At 41.2% G+C, this 12,292-nt stretch overlaps 1 protein-coding gene across 1 annotated transcript in view; it reads left to right on the top strand.

Annotated features, from left to right (window-relative positions):
- Nucleotides 1–11,990, top strand: part of ARHGEF38 (Rho guanine nucleotide exchange factor 38) — a 52,246-nt gene extending 40,256 nt beyond the window's left edge. The window contains exons 11-14 of the mRNA XM_032794251.2: nt 891–1,031; nt 3,790–3,988; nt 4,156–4,412; nt 10,109–11,990. Coding sequence (XP_032650142.1) covers nt 891–1,031; nt 3,790–3,988; nt 4,156–4,412; nt 10,109–10,294 — 783 coding nt within the window. The 3' untranslated portion in view covers nt 10,295–11,990. The remainder of the gene's footprint in view (nt 1–890; nt 1,032–3,789; nt 3,989–4,155; nt 4,413–10,108) is intronic.
- Nucleotides 11,991–12,292: the final 302 nt, after the last annotated feature.

Genomic DNA, 12,292 nt, shown 5'->3' with positions numbered 1-12,292 from the left:
CGCGACAATGATTTTTGCCCCATCAGCCCCTGGGCTCTCAACCCAGAATTCTAAGGGGCGGGGGAGACTGTGGGAACTATGGGATAGCTACGGAATAGCTACCCACAGTGCAACGCTCCGGAAATCGATGCTAGCCTCGGACCATGGACGCACACCACCGAATTAATGTGCTTAGTGTGGCGCGTGCACTCGACTTTATGCAATCTGTTTTATAAAACCGGTTTATGTAAAATCGGAATAATCCCGTAGTGTAGACGTACCCTGGGACACACTTATTTCATTATAAGAGTGGCTTATTCCATTCAGTTTTAATCAATTAGAAAACAGATTTAATTAATCCAAAATAAGCCTTCCACACCAGTTTTAAATACATCAGTATAAATTCACAGTTTAAGCTACCGTTGTGCAACTTCCTCCTGTAGACAAGCCCTACATCATTAAAGAGGGCTTTTATGTTTTTGGGAAAGCTGCTTATACTAGGCATTGTTTTCAATGGGGATTTTCCCAGTGTCACTTTTGAGTTTTGCTGTTTACATCATGTTTAAAATTAGGGATAGGTCTGAGCCAAACCCATAGATCCAACACCACAGGGACACGTTAAACTGACATGACCAGTTTAAATCATATTGAGTTAAATAGATACTGGTTTTTAAACTGATTTAAATTAAACTGATAGCACTTCTGTGTATAGACAAGCTCTGAACAGAAATCATTTTAAGATCATGCCTTCTTTTATATCCGCCTGATGCCTAGCTTCTTGTGGGCACTATCAGAAACCATAAAAACAACTCATGAGTCCTAGTGCTTGATCCACTAGATTAGAGCTACTGTTCCTTACCTCTCTATTCTATGTAATGTACATGAGAGATAATCTTACTGTGTATTTGCAGCTGTCTTCCTCAAGTATCTGTGAAGTACAAAATCAGGTGTTAGAAGAGTTTCACAATCTAAATTTTGTAAAGGAAAACAGCAGTGCAACATTTATTGAGCGAAAGCTGAGCTTTGAAAAGAAGAAACCTGCCCCTATCCAGGTGAGTATCATGCCTCTGTCAGTGAAAATTTAACATGAGTCAAAGGCATCATCTTTCAATTCTCCTGGGGCCTACAGAGTTTAGGACCAGAAAGGTCCACCATATGATCTAGTCTGACCTCCTAATTGGGGATCCAAGCTTGGTCCCTTGCTTTTGGGGCCTGAACTTAAACCTCCATTCCTGGGATGAGAGTGCTACAGTAACCAGTTACTCTTTGGTGATTTTCTGTTGTCTTTTTGTTATCTTTGCTTTTTGTCACGTAATCACCTTGAGACTTTTCCTGATCATCCCCTGCAGCTCCCATTGGCCATGGTTGCCTGCCCATGGTAGCTATGGGGGCAGTGCTTGGAGCGGGAGCAGTGTGCAGAGCCCCCTGGCTGCCCTATGTGTAAGAGCTGGAGGGGGACATGCTGCTGCTTCTGGGAGCTGTGCGGAGCCATGGCACACGAGAAGTGGGGCAAGCCCCGGACCCCGCTCCCTGGCAGGAGCTCGAGGGCCAGATAAAAATGTCTGAAGGGCCAGATGCAGCCCCTGGGCTGTAGTTTGCCTACCCCTGCACTAGAGGATGTCGGGGGGGGAGCCAATGGAGAACTGCTGGTGGGTGCTCAGCACCCACATTTCTTCCCTGTGGATGCTCCAGCCCCAGAGCATCCACGGAGTAGGCACCTATGCCCACAATCTTAAATTGACCTATGTTAGGTCAACTTACAGCTATCGCAGTAGTTACTGTGGTGGTTGATGTCCACACTACCCTTCTTCTTTGATGGGGTGCGTCCTCACCGGGAGGTTTCCATCGACTGAAGAGGGGCAACATGGAGGGCTGAAAGCCAGGGCTTTCGGCTCCATTCAGCTCCCTACTGGGGGCCCCGCTGTCCCTGGGGGCTTCTTGCCCTCTCAGTACCAGCTGGGAGTGGGGGGAAGGAAGCCATGTGGGGATTCTCCTCTCTGGTGGGGAGATCTACATCCAGAGTATCGGGAGCTTCGGGAGCAGCAGAGCTCCCAGTGAAGAGCCTGGGTGGCAGCCCAAGCCGGGAGCCTGGGTGGTAGCCCTGCTTAGAGGGGAGACCTGGCAACAGCCCTACTGGGGAGCTGGGAGCTGGCTTTTTTGTCAATTTCAGCTGAGACATGACCAGACAGCCATCAGCCAACGTAAGGAACGCAGTGTCTACACAGACACTAGCCCTACATGAGCCCTATGCCTCTTGTGGAGGTGGAGTTATTGCGTTGGAGTAGTAGGGCACTTACCTCAGCAGGAGCAAGGCTGTAGCGTAGTGTCGACACTGACATAGTTAGGTCAACATAAAGCATTTATGCCCAGGCACTAACTCTGTAGTCTAGACCCAGCCTAAGACTGCGCATGCATGTCATAGTTTTTTCACTTGTTAAATATTCTCACACAGACATTAATCTTGCAATGTTCATTTTGTTGAAGTTTTGTGAGTGGATTTGATGGTTTTATATAGCTAGAGTAGGAGCTGAAAAATCTACCATGGAATTCAGACACACCTAGCACACAGAGTAGTCTAGAAGTGCACAGAACTGCAGGAGTGCCACTTAATACCTTCCTTTTTATATAGCAATGTCATTTAATATAATATCACAGTCCAAGGCTCCTGCCTTGGTTCCTGCCTTGTAATATGTTATATGACCTCAGTACATGTCTGCCAATTTTTCGGTTACTTCAAAATGCTTTCAGTCATTTTACATGGGAATTGTAAGTGCACTGATACAGAGAGACAAGGTTAGTTAGGTAATATCTCTTTTTGGACCAGCTTCAGTTGGTGAAAGAGAGAAGTTTTTGAGCTTACACAGAGTTCTTCAGGTCTGTGATCGCTTTGTGAAAGTGTTCACTCACAGGATTTTGTCTTTTAATAATTTTTCAGTGTGAGTTTGTTTGAGAGAACAGTGATTGTCTCATTTCACTATGCTCTTGAGTGAACTCACACAGAAAAATAAGAGACAAAAACAGTGGACGAACACTTTTCACACAGTGATCACTCTGTATCTGACCTCTCTGTCTTCATTCTCAAAGGAAACCTGCACAACACCTTCCAAAGATGAGCTTGGGAGCTTAAATTAATAAATCTGCTAGATACTAAAAATTATGGACAGAATAAAGACCTTGGATTTATGGTTTACAATCTATAACCCACTTAACCCCCCACCCACCTTTTATTTCTTTTCCTGCTATGACTTGGAGAGGTGTTAATGGGTCACTTCACCTTGAATGGTCACTTGAAATATATGTTAACTACTTATACAATCTGTTCCACCTTGTGTTTAGCTGTGACACTTTGAGTACATTTCCCAGACCTGAAGAACAGCTCTGTTTAAGCTCAAAGTTTGTCTCCCTCACCTACAGAAGTTGGTCCAATAAAATATAGTACCATACTCACCTTGTTTCTCTAATATTCTGGGACCAACACAGCTACAGCAACACTGCATAAACCAAATACCTGACAGTTCACATCCAGTAAGGTTTTTTTATCCTTCAGTGACTATAGTTTCAGCCATTAGTGCAACAGGTGAACACACACACCTACTGTGCACACAAAACTCACAGGTTTGAAGGCACAGTTGAGGAAATTATACTCCTAACTGTCCAATGGGCATGGAATTGCATGCTCTGCCTGTTCAAATGTAGATTGCTGCAATCAGACTGGTGTGCATTAGTTTCGTTTGTACATAGCTGTTAATCTAGAAGTCTTAAAATACATTGCTCCCAATTAATGTTGTGTCTCTTTTTTTCCATTTTTAGCCTGAATCACCACGTCAGACAGAGAGCCAGAGGTCTAAGCTACTGTCTACATACAGCACAGAATCACTATATCAAGCTAAGCGTAAATGCAATGCCACACAGGAATTTGATATTGATTTATATGAAGGTGAGCTGGTGGCTGTTGTTGAGCAAAAAGATCCCTTTGGAAGTACAAGCAGGTGGCGTGTTGACACAGGAAGTAAGTCCTTTGCACAAACATCCTAATAACAGCTTTCCTTTTGGCTACTGATTTTCTTTTCAGTCTGGGCCCATCTGTTTACCTCTATCAGATCAACAGTTTGTAAAAAACAGGTGACTGAAACATATTTGAAATAATTTTTCTTTTCTTTTTAATCTGATATCTAGTTCATAAAGGGTATGTGTATTCCTCCTTCCTGAAGCCCTACAATCCAGCCAAGGTGCAGAAGAATGTAGCAGAAACCAGTTTCTGTGATGACGATTTCGATAATATCAGCCTTTTTGTCTCTTCACGGCCTACCAATGATAGCAGTGCAAGAAATCTAGGACATAGGAGGAGTGACAGCAGTTCATCTAATAATAGCCTATGTGAAAAACCTGCAATTAATGGGACAGAGACTGATCACGATGTGGATGATCAACATGTAAGCATAATACATGCAGCATATCTATCTATATCTGTTTTTCCTATTCCAAATATAAAAGTTGTGCACTACTGCTTACAATTTAAAGGGGAAACCTTAGTTTATAGAAGGACAGTTCTAATCTATTAGAATGCCATACGATTTCACACAACATTCTTACCCTCCAGGCCCTCTGGTGTAATGTTCGTTGGGTTTTTAATGAACCACACAATGTGTGAAAAGGTAATACATGCTTAAGGGTTAAATTGTGGGATTTAGCCATAACCTTGAATTGAAAGAAGAGTGGAGCTGCAACATCCCATGCGGACCCAATGCCTCTAGCTGCTCCTGGACAGTAAAGCCACCTCCCCGCCCTTACAAAGAGAGCTAGAGTAAACCCTACTAAAGCAACTAGCTGTACTTTGTGCTGTTTTCATCTATTTTTACTAAGAAGGTCGTGACCATTCTTTTCTGCTAAGGAAGCCTATGTCTTTATCTAGAACTGGTTGCTGCAATGTGTGCCTTATAGAACATCTGGTGCTTGAGAGAACTGAAGTGCTCAAGTTAGCAGCTGCTAGATTTAAATGCCTGGGACCTACCCTAGCTCAGTCTTATTTATTTAGTCTGGTTCTTTTCAGCAGTTACTTAAAGGGCTGAGCTTGGTTTTTCTGGGGATGACCTATTGCCCCCTTGTGGCCAGAGATGGCCTTGCAGGCATTTTGCTCCTGTTAGCCCCCCACTTGTGGACTCCTTAAAAGAATTACACACAGTCTCTGTTGTGGCTCATAGGACCCACCACCTAACACTAGTTTAATAACAGAAGATGTTCATGCAATCCTTAAGAGTTCCCAGAATAAAGTCCATAACAATAACATAAAAATTCATACTCAGCCATGGGTTTTCTGCCATACCGATAGATCTTCCTCTTTCCCAATCTGCACTACCCAAAGCCACCAGACTCAGCCTTTTGGGCTGGAGCTCAGCCCTCTAACCCTGGCTTCCTTCTTTTTCACTGTCTCCTTTGTTGTTTTTGGTGGAGCACCCTCATTACCTAAGGCTATGGCCACCACTTTTTTCAATCATTATAGGCCATGTTATATTTTTTTTTTAATCTATTCTCTCTCTCTAGTATCCCTAAGGAAACACAGCAAGACCTTTTTTGCATTATTCCATTTCCCTGACATTCTCACTAGTTCCTGTAGGGAAAAAATCTTTGATTCCAAGTCGATTCAATTTTTCATAAAGAAAGTTTCTTTCTATGGAATGTTACCGACAGTGCCAGAGAACATGATCAACAGTTTTTTTGGTTTTGCACACTTTACACAGTCTGTCTTTATGTCTTTTTAATAAGTTTAACTTAATATTTAAGGCATAATGACCTGTTAACACTTTAAACTTTACTACTTCATTTTTTCCACCATGATTGTATAGTATAGAGTATTATCTTTGATTTTTTAGCATACATCACAGAACTTTCATCCTTTTGTTTCCTTAATGCATAGTTCTTGCCACTCCTTTGCAAACTCCTTCATGACCACATTTTTTAATTCTTGTCTATTTAAGGTTATGTACCTCCTCATTTTTTAAGAACATGTTTTGCTGTTCTGTCAGCCATCTCATTTCTAGATATTCTACTATGTACTGGAATCTGTGCTACTGTCATGGGCGGTGGGTGGAGCCCCCCTTTGGGGAGCCTAGCCCCCAGTTCTGGCCCTTCTGCCCACAGCCAGAGCCCCAAACCTCCTTCTCCCCTGCCCGGAGAAGCCCTGAGCACCCCTGCCCCTCAGAGGAGCCCTGAGCTGGCCAAAGCACAGCCTGGAGTGTCCCCCTCCCCTTGGCTGGAGGAGCACCGAGTTGGCTGCAGTCCTAAGCCTCCCCGCCACCCCCAAGTCCTGAACTCCAGGCTGGCCAAAGCCCCAGGAGCCCTTCTCCCCTGCCAAGAGGAGCCCTGGGCTGGCCAAAGCTATGCCATGCCTTCCCTCCCCGGACCCAACTCACCCAGCAGAAAAGTGTCTTGTTAGAAGCTATTTTTGATATGCCCCATGCAGGTTCCAGGGCGGCTGAGGAGGGGTATGTGCCTCCTCAGGCAACCCAGAACCTGAATGGGGCATAATAAAACAGAAACTTTGCCACCAAACCCTGCAACCCAGGGTCTTCCTTGTTAAAAGTATTCTCTTGGTTTTTGCCAGTGACAATTTAAATCCCCAATTATTTACCCACTTGGAAATTCTCTGGAGTGCTTTGTTTGTCTTTTCCATGGCTACTCTGTCTTTTATGTTTAGTCCATGTAGCACAGTCATCTGTGAAAAAGGAAATACCTATTCCCATCTGCATACTTTCTGGGAGGTCATTTATCATAATGGAACACAAAGTAGGACTGATAACTCTGTCTTGTGGAGTTCCACTTGTAAGCCTGTCCATTTTCGATAAAGCTGTTCCCACTTTGACATGTATCGTTCTGTCACTTAAAAAGTCCCTTATCCACCAAACATTCTCCCTTTTATTTCAATTTTGGCTACTTTATATAGGAGGCCTTCCCTTCCCGCCATAACATGTATTCTGCTTTTCCACTGTCCAGGCAGATTGTTATCATCAAGTTCTTAGTCTTTATATTTTTTTGTACCTCCATTTCTAGTCTCAACTGTGCATCTTCCTTTCCTGAAACCACGTTGAACCTCATTTTTCTCCGAGCATTTCATTATCTTACATTTTATCATTTTTTCCCTTATTTTCCTCATACATGATGTGAGGGCAATAGGCCTGTAAGCATCTGGTCTTGTATGTACCTTGCCTGGTTTACTAACGTCTCAGCAAAGCTTGTTTCTATTCCATTGGCAGCACTCCTTTTCCCATATATCATTATATTAACTGCAATAGAATCTTTAGACTCCCTTCTGACCTGTGTTGAAGCATTTCATTACTTCTGGTATATTATCTTTACCTGGAGTTGTATTTTTCCTTTTCCTAATGGCTGCAATAAGCTCCTGCATACTTAAATTTTTTATGCATCATCAGTATATTCTCTCCAGCCATTTAATAGTTCACAGTTATCCTCAATAAACCTCTTTTTTTCTTTTTTTCTTTTTTTTCATGAAACTCGTTGTTTTGAATCAGATCACTACTGACCTTTTGGAATTCTTTTGCTAAAATGTTTGCTTTTCCTAAAATGGAGATCTGTTTCACTGTTTACAATAAGAACAGCTATACATTTACTTTTACTTTGAATTCCATTCATTCTGTGAGTTTGCTTATATTTCTGAGAGATTTGAATCTTTGTCAATTTCCCACAGAAATTTCTCCAACTTTCTTTTTTTATTGTTTTTTTGATAATCCTTTGTGCCACCATCTTACACCTTTTATAATTAATTAAGTCTGGACTATTAATTGTGTGTTTTGCTTGCTTGTATGCCTTACTTTTTCCCTTGGTTACTAATTTGCAATCCTCATTCCACCAGGGAACTGGATTTCTACACTGGGGGGAATTTGATGTTTTTTAGATGGCCAGATCAGCTGCTGCTGTAATTCTTTTTATTATATCATCATAGAATTCTCCTAGGTTGCTACTTGTATACTTACTGCAAAAATATTTATCACATTTAATTTTGAAAAGGTCCCAGTCAACTTTTTGAAAATTCCAGCTAGGAACTCTTCTTGTGTTTTTGACATTTCCTCAACCTTGGTAATCAATATGCATAGGGAAGTGATAACTTCCCATTTTGTCTTCTTTATAAAATTCCCTGCTGCATTTACTAGCTATGTTATTTGTTGTAGTTCCTGGATCCAAAACAGAAATGGAGCTATTCACTGAATTAAATCTAGAAGGTGCTCCTGCATTCATTAGCAGCAGGTTATGTATATCAATAAATTGTTCTAAGCATGGTTTTCTTACTTTCCCATATTTCATTATGACTGTTACAATTGCCACAAATTGTGAGTGGGTTTTTTACATTAATAACTAATTTTTCTAGTTCTAAAATAACTAATTTTTACATGGCTTATAAACAAAAATCTATGTTTTTGTTCTGCATGGGAATCTCAGTAGCACTATATTAAAAACGTAGTTTCTGCACACCCTTTTGACATTGCTAAGTCTTTTATGAATATATACACCTCTCACCCCTTCCTCTGGTAGCCACTTGATTCCTCTAGAGTATATCATATCCTGGTAGATTGAACACAAGTTTATTTATTAGCTCTGTTTCTTGCACACATATCACATCAGCCTTTATTCCCATTTCAAAGATGCCTTTCTTAAATTCCTCTCCATACATTATTAAACTATGAGGATTCCAGCTAAGGATCATTAAAACCTTTAATAAGCTGTATTATTTCCTTTATTTAAAATTGGATGAACACGGTCTATTGAGAGATTGTCTATTTTTAGATATTTTTCTGATGCTTTTGCTATGATTTTAATCCTTTCATTTTTTCTCCACGTCTGCAAGGTGCAGTTAATTACTTCTTAATGAGTGTTATAAATTTCCCTCTATCTACAAGGAATATATCATCTCCCATTCCTCTCATATTCTCCTCCCTGCCCAATGTATTTTTCTTTTTCTATTTTCTGCAGTGGCTACCTTTTGGTAGCCTCAACATACGATACTTTTTGACTAATTTTTCTTGTTTGTATTTTCCCTTAACTGCTGGTTCCCAGAATATATTTTGTATATTAGTTTCCCTAGCTCATTCTGATACTGTACGTCCTTTATATGCAGCATGGTGCAACCAGGTTCTGTTTCCTCCACCTCATTGTTCCCTTACAAATGGCTGGTGCACGCCCAAACCTCTACCCTCTAACCATCATAGTGCTTCACAAGGGTGGGGGAGGGGAAATATAGACCAACAGATACCACAGTTGGATCCTAGTCAGGATCATCCCTCCATTAAGCATGCCAGGTGGTATAAGACTCATGCCCATATCTGCGGGGTTGCTACGCAAGAGCCTTACCTACTGCACCACCAAGTCAGATGAGGGAACTGCAGATAACATCTCATTGCCAGAGGCTGCACTCACTGACTCAGCTGGGTCAGGTGACTGGCAGCAGACTTTTGCTTGGACACCACCAGGCATAAAGCTTCCTGCTCCTGTCCCACTCCCTAGCTGAGCAACTAGTTGCTGAGCTTGCTGCTGAACAGACTCCTGAGTCTAAGTTCCTGCTGCTGGTTCCTCACCCTAGTTCCAGTGAGTGACTCCAACTTGACCCTTGGTGTCACCTTGTTACAGCTGGGGGCCAGCCAAAGCAGCTGTAGCTTATCATTGTTCTGATGGAGAAGGTAGCCTATAGTCTGTCTCCTCACCAGAACATTCCTCCTGATAGACTGAAAGAGGGGGAACCCTAACCCACACTACAGGGCTCCTGACAGCAGGCCCTTAAAGGAACAGTGTCCTGGGATTTTCCTCCCATCCAACTCCTTATTCCCTGGACCACTTCCCTTCTTCTGCTACCAGGCCATTTTCTGGGCCTTTGTTCATTCCAACTCCCTGGAATGGGGTCTTCTGACCCCCTTTAATCTTAAAAGGCTAGAATACCCTGTTACAGAGGATTTCGTTGGGTCTTTTTGTTGAAATTATCCATTTTATTTTGTATTAATTGCCTTTTTTATATAAAATGTATCCCTTCTCAGTACATTTTATATATTAAGATAAATTAATGGGACATAATATAGTTAAATTTTATCAGTTCAGGTTTCCTTTCTGCTGGTTGTTTCTTTTTCAGACTTTCTATGCTGTTTATGCATTTCAAGCAAGAAGCCATCAGGAACTCAGTCTTCAGGAGTACCAGCGGGTTCGGATACTCCAGTTTTCTGACCTGAGCGGCAATAAAGAATGGTGGTTGGCAGAAGCCAAAGGACAGCAAGGATATGTACCTGCTAATTATCTTGGGAAGATGACGTATGCATAGGAACAGAAAGGATTGTTGGGACTAATTTCTCTGAAATAGAGACTCATAGTCAGAATAATAATCTGTTATATTTGCAGCAAGTGATTATAACTCAGCTATAATATCTGGAGAGGTACACAGGCTACACTGAGAACTCCTATGTGCTAAAAGCCATTACTTTGTCAAGACCTGAGGAAGAGGATGTGTTTAACAAGATTCTCTCTGATGAATGTCCTGGAGAGCTTGCTATTTTTTTACTCATTCATTCACTCTCTTAGTACCATACTTCATAAGTCAGGAGTTAACACACAAATACAAAGTAAAGCTAAACTTACACCTTTCTGTGGGTGCCTCTCCAACATATTTAGCAAATAATATGTGAACCCAAGAGAATTAACCTTGGAAAAGGATTAATTGTGTCATCAGGATTGCTGTAAAGACTCTATTGTTCAGACTGAGATGACTATTCCATCCCAGGTCCCTATTAATTCTCAGAACATTACTTTTGGGCTGTGAACATTTACAGGAAGTCTATCGAGCCATTTATTAATTATTAGAGATGAAAAAAGTTGTCTTTTAAGAACATTGTCCTTTTTGGTACTTGATCACTCAAAAAGAGCTGTTTTAAAACTTAAAACCTGGCAAGTACCTAACCTTCACTCAGAGAAGTGCACTTTGCCAAATTTGGAATAAAAAAAGTTAGCTGAGAAATAAGCAAGTTATCTTTTGACAATGACATATATAGCATGCACAAAGTGTAATTTTTCATAACTTAAATCTGTACCATATAGCTCTAGATATATGCCCCACTAATATGTTTATATTTGGAGACCTGCACATTGACAAATCCTGATTTTTTGCAGTTATTAGACTTTAAAATAAAATCAAGTGGTGCCTTTATCTGAATGCCTTATTGCAGTGGTTTTCAATCTGAGGCCCCTAGAGGTCCCCAGACCATGTCTAAGGGATCTGCGAAAGGTGACTATGAAAATAAAGTTTTAAATCCTAGAAAAGGCATTCCGTTTTTCTGATCAATCAAAAGTATGTGAATACTCCCACCTACAGGTCAAAACCTGGAAGTGTTGTCATTACCATAGAAGGCCACAGTTTAGCGCCCTTTCTCACATTGCATCAGATACCATGCTGAGCACACGCAACATTTATAGTTGAATTCTGTTCAGCCAGCTTTCAGTCTAAGATGTCTATGGTAGGGTCCATGGACCACAGGTTGAATTTTCAGAGGGGTCCACATGTCCATTTGAAATTTTTTAGTGGACCACAAATAAAAACAGGTTGAAAACTACTGCTTTATTGCTTATGTGACCTCTTTGGAGTGTATGTCTAGTCATTGAGATAACAATGTCTTGAGGAAGTGCATCGAGGTGCCAGGACTCATGGTGTGGCACAGTATCTCCTTCAGATGCTTCTATTACTCTTGGAGTATATGACCATTAGATTGGAGAGTGGAAAAAAACTATATGTATTTGACTGTGCAATCATTAGATTTTTCTGGTGTTTGCAGGATTAGGGACCAACCTTTGTTATCACTAAAGTAGCTTTAAATACTCTTATCATCAGTGAACACGGAAATACAAAATTATGAGGAAAGATGTGATCACTGCAATACTGCTCTTATAGGTTCCTATCCATTACACAGTGAAAAGACTCCTATGGACTACAGTAGTCATCAGATAAGTCCTGCAGCCCACCTCTGACCTGAAATATGACCTACTAACATAAAAGCCCTTGTCAGGTATTTTCTATTCTACAACATCGATGACTGACTGTGATAGTGACAATACAATGAAAATTGATTATCAGACTGAATGGTCAACAACACACTGGCAACAGTCATAGGCAAAGCCACTGACTGCATGCTTCCTGCTCCCCTAGCCCAAATGTAGCATTTAAAGATAAAATGAATGAAACCATTTAATAGGATTCAGAAAAAAAGGAGACTACAAGCAAAGTAAGGATGAGAGAGGGTAGATTTGCTCATGAAGTGCAAACAGGTCTGTT

This window comes from Chelonoidis abingdonii, chromosome 5 (genome assembly GCF_003597395.2).
Source record: "Chelonoidis abingdonii isolate Lonesome George chromosome 5, CheloAbing_2.0, whole genome shotgun sequence".
NCBI lineage: Eukaryota > Metazoa > Chordata > Testudines > Testudinidae > Chelonoidis > Chelonoidis abingdonii.
Note: the sequence above shows the minus strand (reverse complement) of the source record. Positions and strands in the feature narration are given on the sequence as shown.